This window comes from Haematobia irritans, chromosome 2, assembly GCF_050003625.1.
Source record: "Haematobia irritans isolate KBUSLIRL chromosome 2, ASM5000362v1, whole genome shotgun sequence".
Lineage (NCBI taxonomy): Eukaryota > Metazoa > Arthropoda > Insecta > Diptera > Muscidae > Haematobia > Haematobia irritans.
Genome location: NC_134398.1, coordinates 127,933,487 through 127,953,050, shown reverse-complemented (window position 1 = coordinate 127,953,050; position 19,564 = coordinate 127,933,487). Strand labels below are relative to the sequence as shown.

The 19,564-nt window shown below is 34.8% G+C and overlaps 3 protein-coding genes across 3 annotated transcripts in view; 2 read left to right on the top strand and 1 right to left on the bottom strand.

Annotated features, from left to right (window-relative positions):
• The window catches only part of Pvr (PDGF- and VEGF-receptor related), a 326,863-nt gene that overhangs the window by 3,316 nt on the left and 303,983 nt on the right, over window positions 1-19,564 (top strand). The window lies entirely within an intron of this gene.
• LOC142225057 (zinc finger BED domain-containing protein 4-like) lies at window positions 5,318-13,853 on the top strand. The gene is made up of 6 exons (XM_075294833.1): window positions 5,318-5,661; window positions 5,744-5,886; window positions 5,946-6,263; window positions 13,282-13,343; window positions 13,570-13,733; window positions 13,799-13,853. Exons 1-6 carry the CDS (start codon window positions 5,318-5,320, stop codon window positions 13,851-13,853), a joined length of 1,086 nt encoding a protein of 361 aa, XP_075150948.1.
• On the bottom strand, window positions 13,923-18,082 carry LOC142225056 (uncharacterized). The gene is made up of 3 exons (XM_075294832.1): window positions 17,626-18,082; window positions 17,113-17,582; window positions 13,923-13,970 (listed from the first exon to the last, which is right to left on the bottom strand). The coding sequence occupies exons 1-3, from the start codon at window positions 18,080-18,082 to the stop codon at window positions 13,923-13,925; spliced, it is 975 nt and encodes a 324-aa protein (XP_075150947.1).

The window sequence follows — 19,564 nt, the reverse complement described above, 5'->3', positions numbered from 1 at the left end:
AATGGGTGAGGTTATGAAATTTATATCAGGTTCCTGATTTTTTAATAAAAATAAAAGGGCATAGGGAGACATCCGCTTCTCTTAAGTACATACAGAGAAACAATTAAACTTTACCGAGTTACTTGAAATTTACAGAGGACTGGGGAGAGAGAGAGACAAAAGATACGCTTTTCGACATTTGGTCGGGGAGGAGGTCCTCCTCTAAAACTGCAAAAAAAATGGCTCTATTAACCATGTTCCTTAATCTATATCTGTCCGTAAAGCTCGAAAAATAATTGTATAATTAGATATAATGCATTTGGACGTCAATTGCCTGTTTCGGTATCAGGCTAACATGAAATATAAAAAAATTTAAGTTTTCTTGAAATTTACAAAGGAAGCTGGGGAAAAGGTTATAAATGAAGAGGCAACCTTCATTGCCCCACACTTGAAGGAAAGTTTCAAGAATTTTTCGGGAAGGTTTGGGGTGCTATTCACTACGCTGTTTGTCGATATTGTATCGGGGAAAGTGACGTCCCTTTAAAACAATAGAGCAAAATTTAAACATCGCCGATCTACTTGAAATTTACAGGGAACGTGGGAGGAGGTGATTAAATGTATACATGATTTTTAAATTGGTATATGATTTTTCGATATCTGGTTGGGGAAGGGGAAAATTGAAATAAACTCTGTCGATTTACTTCGATAGAATTTATAGGGACCATTGAGTAGTTGCGAAATTAATATAGGGTACGTGATAGTCCGATATCAGGTCAGAGTGGAGCGAAGGTGGGGAGAGAGTTCCCTTTTGTCGGTTTTTTCTCTTAAATTGAAAGTGGAGGGTTGTCCGTAAATGGGAACTCGGTATATAATTTTATGATTTTTGCACAGGCTTCTTTCTTCCAGACTTCTTATTAGTAAAGAGAGGGTTCCCTTTTGTCCGTTTTTTTTTTCTTAAGTTGAAAGTAGGGGGTTGTCCGTAAATGGGAACTCGGTACATAATTTTATGATTTTTGCACAGGCTTCTGCCAGACTTCTTTTTAGTAAAGAACTTAAATTTACATGAAATTGGCAGCCAACGTAGATGGTGCATTATTTTCCAACATTTTAGCAAATGTTAATGTGGCAAAATTTTTTACTACTTTTGCCTTTTCCGATTTATTGGATGGGAAACAGTAGTTCTTTGTATGTTATTATAATATAATGCTTAATTTTCAGATACGTTGAGGACAAGGATACCTTTCCTTGACAAACCACACTTAAAATTCACAAGAAATATAGAAGAAGGTACACTCTATCCCGCCGTATTTGTACCTATAAACGATAAATCAAATAAATCAAGTAGTCCGATTTGTTTAAAAGAATTCAAATCTTTTCGAATTTGTTTTCAGCACGAAGGATATAGTTGACTAAGTTAACGCAAAATGTTCCTCCAAATACGCTTCGGAAGGCGCAGCGAAGCGGGCCGGGTTACGCTAGTTTGCTATAGAAATTGAATTTTGACAAAATTTTCTATAGAAATAAAATTTTGACAAAATTTTCTATAGAAATAACATTTTGAAAATGTTTTTTATAAAAATAAAATTTTGGTAGATTATTTTTGGCTCGAGTGGCAACCATGATTATGAATCGATATGGACCAATTTTTATGTGATTGGGGATCGGCTATATATAACTATAGACCGATATGGACCAATTTTGGCATGGATTTTAGCGGCCTTCTACTAACACCACGTTGCAAATTTCAACCGGATCGGATGAATTTTGCTCCTCCAAGAGGCTCCGGAGATCAAATCTGGGGAACGGTTTATATGGGGGCTATATATAATTATGGACCGATATGGACCAATTCTTGCGTGTTTGTTAGAGACCACATTCTAACACCATGTTCAAAATTTCAGCCGGATCGGATGAAATTTTCGTTTCTTAGAGGCTCCGCAAGCCAAATCGGGCGATCGGTTTATATGGGGGCTATATATAATTATGGACCGATGTTAACCAATTTTTGCATGGTTGTTAGATACCATATACTAACACCATGTACCAAATTTCAGCCGGATCGGATGAAATTTGCTTCTCTTAGAGGCTCCGCAAGCCAAATCGGGGGATCGGTTTATATGGGAATTAATCGGTTTATATGGGAATTTACAACTAAAATTGCAAATATCATTCTTTTTCCTTCTCATTGTAAGGCTTCAGCCACAAAATACCTTCGAAACTAATGCCAAATTAACAGTTGATAAACACAATTAATAAAAATCGAACTGTTAGAAAACTACGAGGGCGGTTCGGAAACTTCTTAGCCTATCAATGAAAGTTAGTTAGTTTTTCAAAAATATTTTTATTTTTCAATATAATTTCCTGAAACTTCAATACACTTAGTCCAACGCTTTTCTAGCAATTCTATCCCTTGATTGAAACAGTTTTCCTCAAGGTCTTCAAAATAGTGGTTTACAATTGTAATTGCATCTTCATTTGAGGTAAAACGCTTGCCAGCAAGGAATTTTTTTAGATTTGGGAACAAGTAACAGTCACTGGGACCTAATTCAGGAGAATAAGGGTGGTGGTCAAGCAACTCGTACTTTAATTCGTTGATTTTAGCCATTGTTAAAACACTCTTGTGCGCTGGTGCGTTGTCTTGATGAAAAATTATTTTTTTGTGTTGTAAGCCAGGACGTTTTTCTCGAATTTGTACATTTAATTGATCCAAAAGGTTGCAATAGTACTCTGAATTTATTGTTTTACCCTTTTGCAGATAGTCAATCAATCAAATGCCTTTGAAGTCCCAAAAAACCGTTGCCATAACCTTACCAGCCGATTGAATTGTTTTTGCCTTCTTTGGGGCACATCCTCCAGCTTCAGTCCATTGTTTGGATTGTTCTTTTGTCTCTGGAGTATAGTGGTGGATCCATGTCTCATCAACAGTTATGAAACGACGCTTAAAATCCATTTTATTTCGCTTAAAACGATCCAAACAAGCATGAGAAATGTTCATTCTTATGCGTTTTTTGATCGACTGTTAACAAATGCGGGACCCATCTTGCAGAAAGCTTTTTCATCTGTAGTTCTTCATGCAAAATTAAATGGACTGGATCATTTAAGATGCCCATGATATTAGCAATTTCACGCACTTATATTCGTCGATCATTTAATACCATATCATGCAATTTGGCTACAATTGCTGTTGTTGTTGCTGTTTTTGGACGTCCATTACGTGGTTCATCTTCAATGCTTGTACGACTACGTTTAAATTCAGCAACCCAATTTTTTACTGTTGCATATGAAGGAGCACTTTCGCCTAACACATTCCCCATAGCATTATGCATTTCTTGTCCCGATAAACCTTTTTTATGTAAATATTTAATGACAGCACGCATTTCTAATTTTCCATTGTAAAAAAATTGCGGATGCGTCTTGTTTGAACACCTGTTTCTATATGAAGGAGTTGCCAGATCGAAACAAAATTTAACATGTGTTCATAATAGAGATGGAAGTTTCCAAAACACTTTTTTATGTTTATACCGCGATTTTTGTGCTAGGCTAAGAAGTTTCCGAACTGCCCTCGTATAAACAGCAAAATTCCGCAGTATGTATTTGGTTCTATTTCCTACATTATTGAGACCAATTATGGCATTATACAAACAGCGGGATTTTTTATTTCTCCATACTTTGACTTTCAACAAAAACAAATACCTTTTGTCATACAACGGAACTAGAACGAATATGGTAAAAAAATTGTGGTGTGGAAATATGTATATGGTATTCAAAAATCATTAAATTTTCATACAAAAATTTGAATTACCGGAATAAAAGAAAATATTAAATTAAATTAATAGTGTGCTTTATTATATGTGTAAAACAAAAATTTGAATTACCGAATAAAAGCAAATATCAAATTAAATGAATAGTGTGCTTTATTATATCTTCTGAATAAAAATGAGTCTTTTTGCACATTCTTTTCACTTCTAAAAATTTTGTTTCTCTTTATCCTTTAGTAGGGTTTAAAAGAATTTTACACTGCTACCTTATACACCAATGCTTTTGTGTTCGAATAAAATTTCATTGTTTTCAAACAACTTTAATTTTAATGTTAGCCATTTAATATAGCAGAGCAATTTAAAATGTAAAAAAAAAACATTTTCCCATCAGACAATGTAGCCCATAAATGTGGACACCAACAAGCCATGAAAAGACGTACGCATCGACATCACCAGAACAAGTCATCTGTTGGCTTTAGGCCAAAAATAAAAGACTAGAGAAATTATGATTTTACAGCTTCTGATACTTTTTCTGAAATCGAATACACTCAAAAAAATTCTATGGTCTCTCAAGGACGAATTTTTAAACAGCCGTTCGATCTAAGACGAACCAAATATAATAGTTTCCTCAGAAATGCTCTCGTCGTAGCGGGTTATTTGAAAATAAATTTACTTTCAGCTGGAGATTAAGAAACATACTAACTTAAAAAGATCAGTACAAATGATATGCTTCCCGAAATGAAATTTAAATTTCTACACCACATCAGATTCTGGACTTATAAGAACCATATATGTTTCAGTTTTAAAGGAATTTAACATATTACACAATTTTTTAATTCACATTCAAAACAATGAATTCGTATCACACCTTAGGAAGTGATGAATATTCAGTGCAACGGATGTTGAAATGGTGGACATCTGTACTTAGACAAGCCCATGTTAAATTCATCGCTTCTGCGCCAATTTTGCGCCACTTCCGGATCCAAAAAGAACATGTTGACTGATTTTATTTTAATCAATTGCTGACAATTCTGGTATATAATATTCTTCACATTCATTTCTCTAGAGACAAAGCTTAAACTAGATCTCCCCAGTACTCATCAGGGATGGAAAATACAAATTGTATTAAGAAAGTACAAAAAAGGTATTTTTTTGAACGAAAAAGTACTTTTCACTAAATTTCAACAAAAATTCCATTGGAAAATTATTGCCAAGATCTCTTTTACACTGAATTTTAAAGAAAATAAAATTTTGTTTGTCAACTCCTCAATTTTAAATATTTTTTTTTTAGTTTTATATCCGCTTACAAAGACTACCGTACAGAGCTCGACCGAAGCTTCGGCTTCGGCATTCGGCCAAAAATCGATAATCGGCCACGAATCGGCCTTCGGCGTCAAGAGGCCGATTAACCGAAGCCGAAGCTTTTTTAATAATTTTATTAGTTTTTAAACATTTAACATTTGAAATCTCGCGATTTGAATGAGTATTAAAAATATTTGGCTATTCAAAGCGAAGGAAAGAAAAAAATTACCGAGTCTGCAAAAACAAATCAGCCCTCTATAAAAAATGCTGTGGAACAAATGTTTACATGGCCCGCCGATAGTCCCATTACTAAACGCATAGATAAATGTATAATGGATCTGATACTGGTTGATATGTTACCTTTTAATGCCGTGCAGGGAGCAGCATTTCAAAGATTAAATTTCAACGATCCTTTGATAAAAACCCGATATAAAGTGAAATCGGAAAAATTCTTTCGAGATTTAATGCATGTTACCTACGATAATGTCAAAAAGAAAATTATGGACAAGGTCTCAAAAGCGAAATGGATAAGCTTCACAACTGACATTTGGACGAGCACAGGAAAAACCTGCTCATTATTGAGTTTCACAGCACACTTCATTTCCGAAGGAAAAAAAGAAAGGTAATCCTTGGGGCAGCGGATATGAGCAAAAACCATAAAGGTATAGTGCTATAATTTATAAAATAAATCTGTAATAATGTAGTTTATTTCCAGCGTCATACATATTCGAAAAATTATCTGAGATAATTAAAGATTTCGAGCTCGAGGGACGCGTTCACGTTGGCGTATCGGATAATGCTGGGAATATGGTAGCTGCAATGAAACTCGGAGATATAAAACATTTTGGTTGCAACTGGCGATACACGATGCATTCAATAAAAATGTTGAACTCAAATCTTTAATAGAAAAGTGTCGCAAAATTGTATCACATTTCAAGAAATCTGAAAAGGCTTCACGAACATTTAAAAGTATTCAAAAAGAATGTGGTTTGCCCGACCATAGGCTTTTACAAGACGTAAGCGTAAGATGGAATATAATGATGGAAAGACTTGTTGAACAAAGCGCTGCCGTTAATTTATATGCCGCGAAATACGATGGGATTTCTGTAATATCCGCAGAGGAGTGGAATCATATTAAAGAGATGATACTATTACTAGAGAGCTTTTACGAAGCTACTTTAAATATATGTTCCGACGATTCGTGTGCCTCACTGATAATAAAGGGTGATTCTTTTGAGGTTAGGATTTTCATGCATTAGTATTTGACAGATCACGTGGGATTTCAGACATGGTGTCAAAGAGAAAGATGCTCAGTATGCTTTGACATTTCATCATGAATAGACTTACTAACGAGCCACAACGTCGAATTTTCAGTGAATGGGCCCTAGAAAAGTTGGCAGAAAATCCGCTTTTTTATCGACAAATTTTGTTCAGCGATGAGGCTCATTTCTGGTTGAATGGCTACGTAAATAAGCAAAATTGCCGCATTTGTAGTGAAGAGCAACCAGAAGCCGTTCAAGAACTGCCCATGCATCCCGAAAAATGCACTGTTTGGTGTGGTTTGTACGCTGGTGGAATCATTGGACCGTATTTTTTCAAAGATGCTGTTGGACGCAACGTTACGGTGAATGGCGATCGCTATCGTTCGATGCTAACAAACTTTTTGTTGCCAAAAATGGAAGAACTGAACTTGGTTGACATGTGGTTTCAACAAGATGGCGCTACATGCCACACAGCTCGCGATTCTATGGCCATTTTGAGGGAAAACTTCGGAGAACAATTCATCTCAAGAAATGGACCGGTAAGTTGGCCACCAAGATCATGCGATTTGACGCCTTTAGACTATTTTTTGTGGGGCTACGTCAAGTCTAAAGTCTACAGAAATAAGCCAGCAACTATTCCAGCTTTGGAAGACAACATTTCCGAAGAAATTCGGGCTATTCCGGCCGAAATGCTCGAAAAAGTTGCCCAAAATTGGACTTTCCGAATGGACCACCTAAGACGCAGCCGCGGTCAACATTTAAATGAAATTATCTTCAAAAAGTAAATGTCATGGACCAATCTAACGTTTCAAATAAAGAACCGATGAGATTTTGCAAATTTTATGCGTTTTTTTTTTAAAAAAAAAGTTATCAAGCTCTTAACAAATCACCCTTTACCTTTAATACAATTAATAAAAGGAAAAATAGAAGGTTCAAAAACGATTTTGAAAAACTTTAAGAAACAGTTGCAATTATCTTTGGAGGAAAGATTTGCATATATATCGACCAACAACTGTTTAATAATAGCAACTCTTCTAAAGGGTGATTTGTTAAGAGCTTGATAACTTTAAAAAAAAAAAAACGCATAAAATTTGCAAAATCTCATCGGTTCTTTATTTGAAACGTTAGATTGGTCCATGACATTTACTTTTTGAAGATAATTTCATTTAAATGTTGACCGCGGCAGCGTCTTAGGTGGTCCATTCGGAAAGTCCAATTTTGGGCAACTTTTTCGAGCATTTCGGCCGGAATAGCCCGAATTTCTTCGGAAATGTTGTCTTCCAAAGCTGGAAAAGTTGCTGGCTTATTTCTGTAGACTTTAGACTTGACGTAGCCCCACAAAAAATAGTCTAAAGGCGTCAAATCGCATGATCTTGGTGGCCAACTTACCGGTCCATTTCTTGAGATGAATTGTTCTCCGAAGTTTTCCCTCAAAATGGCCATAGAATCGCGAGCTGTGTGGCATGTAGCGCCATCTTGTTGAAACCACATGTCAACCAAGTTCAGTTCTTCCATTTTTGGCAACAAAAAGTTTGTTAGCATCGAACGATAGCGATCGCCATTCACCGTAACGTTGCGTCCAACAGCATCTTTGAAAAAATACGGTCCAATGATTCCACCAGCGTACAAACCACACACTCTTAGAAAAATATGTTTTTCATATGTTCCGATATAAACAAAATGTGTTTCGGGCACAATTTTAAAACACAATATATTTAAGTGCAAACAAGGTGTGTTCCTAAACTAACACTAAATGTTTGGGACATCTATGTTAATATGTTAGAATATATTATGTTTGGGGCATGAATGTTTCATAAAAATCATATGTGTGAATGCAAACATATATAAATTTACAAATTTCGACTAAACATACATATGTTGTGATATTTTATTCAAAGCGACAGAGAGAGTATAGAGAAAGAAATAGAGATGGAAACCGGGAGAGTTGACTGGAGAGTCCACGTGGCAAACAAATGTATGTTTCTGTTAAATAATGTTATGTTTGCATGGGCTCGTGGGCGCTGCAAACTATGCTATATAAGTGTAACTTATAACGATAATTATCTACTGGTGACTATAACAGCTACGTAGTCCAGTGGGTAGTTTGTTGGCTTACAAACTGTATAGTCCTCGGTTCGATTCTCCGTGCAGGCGAAAGGTAAAATTTAAAAAATGTATAAAAGTGAATAATTTCTTCAACATTATTTGTATTACAGAAAAAGGTGCCAAGAACTAAAATATTTCGAGGAAGTGAAAATTACGAGTATGTTAGGCAATGAGCACAATCGTCTTTGGGAAAAATTCTTCCAAGCATATAATATTTTTGGGCTCAAAATGCTTCCAAACATATGATATGTTCACATAAAACAAACATATTAATGTTTCGGCAGTATCCAATAATATATGTGCTTCCTGCAAAATATGTTTGGAACATATGTTAAAGAAGCGATTTTTTTTGAGGGTGCACCAAACAGTGCATTTTTCGGGATGCATGGGCAGTTCTTGAACGGCTTCTGGTTGCTCTTCACTCCAAATGCGGCAATTTTGCTTATTTACGTAGCCATTCAACCAGAAATGAGCCTCATCGCTGAACAAAATTTGTCGATAAAAAAGCGGATTTTCTGCCAACTTTTCTAGGGCCCATTCACTGAAAATTCGACGTTGTGGCAGATCGTAAGTCTATTCATGATGAAATGTCAAAGCATACTGAGCATCTTTCTCTTTGACACCACACTGTTAGAAAAATATGTTTTTCATATGTTCCGATATAAACAAAATGTGTTTCGGGCACGATTTTAAACCACAATATATTTAAGTGCGAACATGTAATGTTCCTAAACTAACACTAAATGTTTGGGACATCTATGTTAATATGTTAGAATATATTATGTTTGGGGCATGAATGTTTCATAAAAATCATATGTGTGAATACAAACATATATAAATTTACAAATTTCGACTAAACATACATATGTTGTGATATTTTATTCAAAGCGACAGAGAGAGTATAGAGAGAAATAGAGATGGAAACCGGGAGAGTTAACGAAAGATATCAATATAACACAGCAAAAGAGTCAAAAGAGAACAATTTCTGTGAAACCGCTTGTATGTTGTTTCGGAAAACTGTTTTATGATAAGGCCAAAAATTTGATATGCTTAAGTCTAAATATTGTTTAATTTGAATAAAGAGAATAGACATTCGGAACCAAGAGAATAGACATTTGAAAAACAAACAGCATATGTTTTCGCCTTGAGAGCAGCATTTTATGTATGTGTGGACATGTGTTTTGTTTATCATTTTGGCATTATGGGCACAATTTTTTTCTTGGTTCGTTAAAAGAAATCAGGGGTCTTCATAAAAATAGCGAAAGGGCATTATACACTTTTTAGAGTTGGGACAGTAATATGAAATAAGGAGGAAATAGTGAAAAATTACACAGTAAAATGTAAAAAAACAAACTTTAGTTCCTCTTTAGTAGTTCACGAGGAGTTGACGGACACCATCAAATATAAAAGCGGGCATTAAGTTCGAGTTTTACGGCTAAAACAATTTAAAAAGTTTATTTTCTTTAAAATGAATTATTAAAGAAAAATAAAAGGAATTTTAGAGCGATGGTGTTAAATGCTAGTAAAAAACTGTTCACTCCTAAATAAATGTATGTTTATATTATAAAATTATGTATGTATGTTTATACTCGACTCCACGTTCTTCTTTTGTTAGTTTTTGAATTCCTTCCAAATTTTAAAGTTTTGTCCAAAAAGAGTTTTTTATTACAATATTGTTATTTTTCCAATAAAAAATAATATTTTATCCAAAAATCAGTCAATTTCGTTTATATCAAGCACTGTTACTGACTATAAATCTTTAATAACCCACATTTCGAAGTTTCATTTAAAAAAATTTAATATAGTATAAATATAAATGTGTAAATTAAAAAAAAAAAAAAAATGTTCGGTCGGAGCAGGGATTGAACCCACGACCCTTTGCATGCAAGGCAGACATGCTAACCACTGCTCCACGTGGCAAACAAATGTATGTTTCTGTTAAATAATGTAATGTTTGCATGGGCTCGTGGGCGCTGCAAACTATGCTATATAAATGTAACTTAAAACGATAATTATCTACTGGTGACTATAACAGCTACGTAGCCCAGTGGATAGTGTGTTGGCTTACAAACTGTATGGTCCTCGGTTCGATTCTTCGTGCAGGCGAAAGGTAAAATTTAAAAAATTTATAAAAGTGAATAATTTCTTCAACATTATTTGTATTACAGAAAAAGGTGCCAATAACTAAAAAAATTTAAAATTACGAGTATGTTAGGGAATGAGCACAATCGTGTTTGGGAAAAATTCTTCCAAGCATATAATATTTTTGGCTCAAAATGCTTCCAAACATATAATATGTTCACATAAAACAAACATATTAATGTTTCGGCAGTATGCAATAATATATGTGCTTCCTGCAAAATATGTTTGGAACATATGTTAAAGAAGCGATTTTTTTTGAGGGTGCATGTCTGAAATCCCACGTGATCTGTCAAATACTAATGCATGAAAATCCTAACCTCAAAAGAATCACCCTTTAGATCCGAGATTCAAAAACAAATATTTGAATAAGGACCAGGTAATGTTCTGCACCTAAAACGCAATTAACACAATCATTTATTTTGTTTTTCTTTTAGACAAAACTAGCTGTAAACGAATTAAAAGAGAGTTTTGATTTTGAAGTTTATGATAATATCGAATTTGTCCCAGTTAAAACACCCAGTACAAATACAACAAAAAGCTCAAAGTCCTCTATATGGGAAAAACATGACATCATGCCAAATAAAGTTGAGAAGAAACAGAAAAAAACACTATTAGAGAATGAATTGGATTTATATATGACGGAGCCTACTATGCTACGTAATGGAAACGTATTTAAGTATTGGAAAAGTTCTCCTTTTCAATATTTAAGAGAAGCGGCGATAAAATATTTAAGCGCTCCACCGACAAGCGTGGCGAGCGAACAGTTGTTCAGTGCTGCGGGTCGTCTGTTTTCCGAGCGAAGATCGAGTTTGCAGGGAGAAAATGTTCAAAAAATTCTTTTCTGTCATTATAATATCAAATTATTGAATTTTGATTACTAAACGTGTGTAAGTTCTAAGGAAATTTATAAGACTTGGACTGAATTACCTTTTACTGTTTTTTTATACCTTTGTTCAATAAAATATGTTAAATTATAATAAATATAAAATATTTTAAATTATTAAATGTTCAATACTGTGATATTTATGAAATGTAATTTCTATAAATCTATTGTAGACCCCTGAGGAAGCGATTCAATATCGTAATCGCGAAATATTGGGAATAATAAATAAAATATTTTAAAAAGACCTCGAGCTTGAAGAACCATTAATTTATAATTCTAACAAAAAGGTCGACCAAAAATCAAACAAAACTTAATAATTTTCTATAGAACTAAAATTTTAACAAAATTTTCTATAGAAAAATTTTAATAAAATTTTCTATAGAAATAAAATTTTGATAAAATTTTCTATAGAAATAATATTTTGCAAAATTGTCTATACACTGTTAGAAAAATATGTTTTTCATATGTTCCGATATAAACAAAATGTGTTTCGGGCACAATTTTTAAACACAATATATTTAAGTGCAAACATGTAATGTTCCTATACTAACACAAAATGTTTGGGACACATATGTTAATATGTTAGAATATATTATGTTTGGGCATAAAAATAATATGTGTGAATGTAAACATATATAAATTTACAAATTTCGAGTAAAGATATATATGTTGTGATACTTTATTCAGAGAGCGACAGAGAGAGAGAGTTAGTATAGAGATGGAAACCGGGAGGGTTGAATAAAAAGATATCAACATAACACAGCGAGAGAATGAAATGAGAGCAATTTCTGTGAAACCGCTTGTATGTTGTTTCGGAAAACTGTTTCATGATAAGGCCAAAAATGTAATATGCTTAAGTCTAAATATTATTTAATTTGAATATTAGAATGAGTATTCGGAATAAAGAGAATAGACATTCGGAACCAAGAGAATAGACATTTGAAAAAAAAACAGCATATTTGTATTACAGAAAAAGTTGCGAAGAACTCAAAAATTTCGTGGAAGTGAAAATTATGTGAGGGAATGAGCACAATCTTCTTTGGGGAATTCTTCCAAGCATATACTATTTTTGGACTCAAAATGCTTCCAAACATATAATATGCTCACATAAAACAAACATATTAATGTTTCGGCAGTATCCAATAATATATGTGCTTCCTGCAAAATATATTTGGAACATATTTTAGAGACGCGGGTTTTTTGAGGGTGTAGAAATAAAATGTTGACAAAATTTTCTATAGAAATAAAATTTTTACAAAATTTTCTATAGATACAAAATTTTGAAGAAATTTTCTATAGAAATAAAATGTTGACAAAATTTCCTATAGAAATAAAATTTTGACAAAATTTTTATATGGAATAAAAAAAAATGGTTATAGAACATTTTCTATAGAAATAAAATGTTGACAAAAAATAAAATTTTGACAAAATTTTCCGTAGAAAGAAAAGTTTGACAAAACTTTCTGAAGAAATAATTTTTTGCAAAATAATATTTTTTGATTCGTATTATTTTAGTAAGCGATCGATAACTTCTCATCTAGAAAGTGTTCTTTTGCAAAATCGAGATTTTCTTCCCGCATGAACTTGTCTGTTTTGCCAAATTTTTAAAATACTATTAGCAAATAAGTTTGTTAAAGACTTTCTCACAATATTAAAATATTTTGTCAAAACTATTGTACAATAAATTTGAAATCGGCTCAAAAACGTCTATACAAAAGATACTAAATCATTCGCGGGAGTACTAAGGTACTGACCCGGGTGAAAAAGTATTGAAAAAAGTACTATAGTACTGCATTTTCCATCCCTGGTACTCATGGAAATCTGATGAATGGTAACCCAAACCATCCAGGTATCATAAACCATTATTCCCAAGCATGTGGTATTGCTGGCGGTATGACACAAATGCTCTTGGTAAGCAAGTTTTCTCCTCAACTACTTACCCAGGTTTTGCTGATCCATTATTCACTTAATGTGAGGGTATATTTCAGACTGATATGTTCTTAAACATATTTTTTCCATATACATAAATTCTGTAGATAAAATATTTTAAATGCTGACATTTGCCTAAGTGCATTTGCAATACAGAATTTTCCCCAATTGAAGTTCTTCCAATTTTTTCATTGCAAATACATTGCAGCCTTTAGCTTATTTGGATATTCCATTTTTTATTATTGAAGGCGCAGAATTCGTAGTTGTTCTCATGTCGCCCAAAAATAATATAAACATCATCCAAATTGACAGACAAGGAAAACCAAACATGAAACGAGGAAAAACAAATGGGTTGAGTAGTGCTATTAAGTTGTATATCAATAAATACATTTATATTTTGATTTATTTTTAAAATCTGAAATGAAAATTGGCCATAGAGTGGCCATACACACGAATGTGGAAAGTGTTGAGATGTTGGCTCGTGAAAAGTAATTCCTTCATCGTTCACGCTAAATGGCGCGAACAAAGTTTTTTGACAGTAGCAATGTTCGTGGGAAATTTTTAATTAGTTATCTCATTTGTGAATTTAAAGGATTTTAATGATGACCACTTTAAATAATACACAGAAAAAAATATGTGAATATGTTATTTATTTTCGTTTGTTTTTATGATCTCCTTATAAGAAAAATTCTATCTCTCGATGAAATTTTCCCAAATATGTCTGAAAAATGTTTGTGTACTATGAGGGTACAAGTAAGTTCAATACGAATTAAAGGGGACTAAAATTTTCTTACAGTTTCCAAAAAATAGTAACAATGAACTATTTATCAAGTATTATAACTAAAACCAAACCTGAGAATGTCACTTGTTTTCGCAGAATAAGGTTACATAGAAAAAATATCAACAAAATATTTCCAATTGAAAAGGTAACACTAGTTTACACTGCAAATGTACACTTGATGAGAGTCGACTTTATGTATTTTGATATGTTGAGTTCGAAAAAAAAAATGTTAAAAATTTTGTTATGGAACAGATTTTGAGATATCCCGTTATTTTTAGATTTTCGCTCTTTTTTCACTAAACACTAAAGCACTTCTTGCTTTGTTTATGCGCGAAATTATGTCATCATCCGTACCCCCTTCTTTGGTGACGACACTTCCCAGATAGTTGAAAGACTCTGTTTCTTCGATGATGGTGCCATTTAGTTTTAGGGTTGAGGCCACTTTTGAGTTTATCCTAATTATTTTTGTCTTCCTTGTGTTAATTTTCAGGCCGATTTTAGCAGCATTTATTGATAACTTTTTAGGATCATAGGATGGGGGTATATTAACTTTGTCATTCCGTTTGTAACACATCGAAATATTGCTCTAAGACCCCATAAAGTATATATATTCTGGGTCGTGGTGAAATTCTGAGTCGATCCAAACATGTCAGTCCGTGCGTCCGTCTGTTGAAATCACGCTAACTTCCGAACGAAACAAGCTATCGACTTGAAACTTGGCACAAGTAGTTGTTATCGATGTAGGTCGGATGGTATTGAAAATGGGCCATATCGGCCCACTTTTACGTATAGCCCCCATATAAAGGGATCCTCAGATTTGGCTTGTGGAGCCTCTTACAGAAGCATATTTCATCCGATCAGGCTGCAATTTGGTACATGGTGTTAGTATATGGTCTCTAACAACCGTGCAAAAATTGGTCCACATCGGTCCATAATTATATATAGCGCCCATATAAACCGATCCCCAGATTTGGGTTCCGGAGCCTCAAAGAGAAGCAAATTTCATCCGATCCACCTGAAATTTGGTACATGATATTGGTATATGGTCTCTAACAACCATGCAAAAATTGGTCCACATTGGTTCATAATTATATATAGCCCCCATATAAACCGATCCCCAGATTTGGCTTGCGAAATCTCCAAGAGAAGCAAATTTCATCCAATCCGGTTGTAATTTGGAACATGGTGTTAGTATATGATCTTTAACAAGCGTGCCAGAATTGGTCCATATCGGTCTATAATTATATATAGCCCCCATATAAAACGTTCTCCAGATTTGACCTCCGGAGCATCTTGGAGGAGCAAAATTCATCCGATCCGGTTCAAATTAGGAACGTGGTGTTAGTATATGGTCGCTAACAACCATACCAAAATGGTCCAATCACACAAAAATTGGTCCATATCGGTTCATAATTATGGTTGCCACTAGAGCCAAAAATAGTCTACCAAAATTTCTATAGAAAATTTCGTCAAAATTTTATTTCTATAGAAAATTTTGTCAAAATTTTATTTCTAGAGAAAATTTTGTTAAAATTTTATTCGGTTCATAATAAAATTTTCATCATTGTCAAAATTTTATTTCTATAGAAAATTTTGTTCAAATTTTATTCGGTTCATAATCATGGTTGCCATTCGAGCCAAAAATAATCTACCAAGATTTTATTTCTATAGAAAATTTTGTCAAAAGTTTATTTCTATAGAAAATTTTGTGAAAATTTTATTTCTATAGAAAATATTGTTAAAATTTTATTTCTGTAGAAAATTTTGTCAAAATTTTATGTCTACTTTGTCAAACTGAATTATATACGTATTGGATCGATCTTTTTTGATTATATATATATATATATATATATATATATACCACGTATGGACTTACATACAATTTAGAAGATGGTGTTAGGAAGTTTTAAGATACCTTGCCATCGGCAAGCGTTACCGCAACTTAAGTAATCCGATTGTGGATGGCAGTGTTTAGAAGAAGTTTCTACGCAATCCATGATGGAGGGTACATAAGCTTCGGCCTGGCCGAACTTACGGCCGTATATACTTGTTTAGTTTATCTTCAATGTCGATGAATCGATGTGCCATCAGACAGATACCAGATATCGTTTAGACGCTCTGTCATATTCCATATTATCCCATTTGGAGCTTCCGAGTTAGTTTGTTCCATCTAGCAGGAGCAAGAATAATATTGGCGAGAGCATGCAGCCCTATCTAACTCCGCTGGTGAGTGTGAAAGGCAGGCTTTCGGCGTTGTTGAACCGTACCCTACTCTCATAAGAGTTATAGAGTTCTTGGATAAGTGATAATATTTTTTTCTGGGAAACCCTTTTCCGCTAGTGTTTCCCAGAGTGCCTCTCTTGATACTGTGTCGTAGGCGCGTTCGAAGTCGACAAACAGAAGATATAGTTGGGAATTGAACTCTCTTGATTGTGCTATGATAACCCGCAGGGTGTTTATGTGGTCTCAGCAAGATCTACCCTTTCTGAAACCCGCTTGTTCCTTTCGAAGTATACTTTCCACGGCGGGGGTGATGCGGTTAAGTATCAGTGGTACCATGAGCTTGGCTATGGAGTTTAGTAAGGTTAATCTCCTCCACTTTTTACACTCGCACAAATCTCCTTTTTTGAGGATTGTTATTACTACTCCTTCCTTCCATTGTTTTGGTATATTGTTTGTGACCCACGCTGTTCTAATTACCCTATAAAGTGGCTGGGCTAATGTCGATGCTCCATACTTAGGTTAGGTTAGGTTAGGTGGCAGCCCGATATATCAGGCTCACTTAGACTATTCAGTCCATTGTGATACCACGTTGGTGAACTTCTCTCTTATCACTGAGTGTTGCCCAATTCCATGTTAAGCTCAATGACAAAGGACCTACTTTTTATAGCCGAGTCCGAACGGCGTTCCAAATTGCACTGAAACCACTTAGAGAAGCTTTGAAACCTTCAGAAATGTCACCAGCATTACTCCATACTTAAGGAGCTCAGCAGGGATATCGTCGGGACCTGCGGATTTCCCATTTTTGAGCTGTAGTAGCGCGGTTTCGATTTCTGCAGTCGTTGGAGGCTCGATTGAAATGTCCAATATTTCGTTTTGATGTTGCCATGTACTGCTGTCAAGGGTTCGCTGTTGTTCAATATAGTATTCCCGCCACCGACTGAGTTGTGACATTGGCGATGTTAGAATGTTGCCATCACTGTCTTTAATTATTGCCGTATTTCTGATGTTGTTACCACCAATTTTCTTTGTGGATGCGTAGACCTTGCGCATGTTTCCTGTGTTTGCTGCTTGCTCTATTTCGTCGGCGATGTTGTTGTAATACAAGTTTTTATCGTTCTGCGCTAGTAACTTCACGGTTAGGGATACTCGTCTGTATTCTGCTCTGGTAGCGAGCTTCTCTTGACTCTCATAATTTTGTGTTTTAGCTTTTTCCTCTTCTGTATTTCAGCCCATGTGTTGTCGGTAATCCATGGCTTGCGCCGATTGTTTTGAGTTCCAAGTATATCCTTCGCGGTCTGCTTGCATGTTTCTGCAACTTCTTCTCAGTTTTCATCCTTAATGTTAACGCTAAACTGTTGTTATACATCACCACGGTTGTTGGGTCCTGTAGTTTCGATACCTCGTATTTTACTGTCTGTTTTGTTTGTTTGGCCGCCACAGGCCTTAGACGGAAAGTTCCCACTAGTAGTTGGTGGTCGCTATCCATATCAGCGCCTCTACGGGTTTGTACGTCCTCCAAGGAGCCTGCGAATAACTTGCTTATTAACACATGGTCTATTTGATTTCGAGTACGGCAGTCAGGTGATTTCCAGGTGTATTTGTGAATGTCCTTATGGATGAATCTTGTACCTCCTATGAAGAGGTTGTGTCGTGTGCAGAAATCGATAAGTCGTTCGCCATTATCGTTGCGAATAGGCCCGAATCCTTCCCTGCCCATCACTGACTCAAGGGAGCCACCGTGGTGCAATGGTTAGCATGCCCGCCTTGCATACACAAGGTCGTGGGTTCGATTCCTGCTACGACCGAACACCAAAAAGTTTTTCAGCGGTGGATTATCCCACCTCAGTAATGCTGGTGACATTTCTGAGGGTTTCAAAGCTTCTCTAAGTGGTTTCACTGGAATGTGGAACGCCGTTCGGACTCGGCTATAAAAAGGAGGTCCCTTGTCATTGAGCTTAACATGGAATCGGGCAGACTCAGTGACAAGAGAGAAGTTCACCACTGTGGTATCACAATGGACTGAATAGTCTAAGTGAGCCACATAACCTAACCTAACCATCACTGACTCAATGTTTGTGTTGTCGTTGCCTACTTCGGCATTCATGTCTCCAATAATTATTTTTATGTCACCTCCAGGGAGGGAGGTGATTGTGCTATCCAGCTGAGAGTAGAACTCGTCTTTTACTTCGTCGTCGTCAGGTTCAGTGGGCGCATAGCATTGTATTATCGCCAAAGGATGGGGGTATATTAACTTTATCATTCCGTTTATAACACATCGAAATATTGCTCTGTAACCCCATAAAGTATATATATTCTGGGTCGTGGTGAAATTCTGAGTCGATTTAAGCTTGTCCGTCTTGTCTTGTTTTCAGAATCGATCACGAATTTTCGAGGGAACTGAGGAAGGGGAATTGTGCCGAATAGCTGGCATAATCATTCTTTAAAAATGTTCATCGAAAACCAAAAACTGCGGAAGAAGTAGTTATACAATTATAGCGTTACACATTTTTCAATTATTCAAACTTTCATAACCATTTTTTAATGAATTTGAATAGTAATTATGTTAGAATTTCGTAACGAGTAAACTGCAAAAAAGAAAAAATGGGATTGGTTGGTAATATTTTTATAGCTACATCAATTCGAAAGTATAAAGTATGTGCTTGGTTTTGCACGCTACTGTATATATTTTTACATAAAAAGCTTTTAATTACATGTGGTAATTGTAATACAATTCGTAAACAAAATTCTCAGATATAAAGTCTGCAGTCATTAAACGTTTATCTTCCATATTTAGCACACAGTTTAGTGTTCCTCTTCATCATGGCGGTTGAGAATTTTGATTTTTACATTTCCTTAAAAATTGCCAGTTTTTCTGTTTGTCCATCCATTTTTTGTTTGTAATTCCAACATCTGTTTATCACCGTATTCACGACGCTGGGTCTGGTACGTGCCTTGAGATTTTTCTTAGTGATTATGACAAAAAAATTGTTGTTCATGAGATTTCATTTAATGTTCACATTTTATACGAGCTTCTGTCTATATCAGAGATTTACAAATTGTGTTACTTTCTTCACATAAATTCTTGGGTCGCTATCAATGTTCCGATGAACATTGAAGGCTAAGCGTGATCCACATTTTCTTTTGTGCTCAAATCCTTTTGTTATCATTTGTGTGAGGGAAGTAAGATACGTGAAATTAT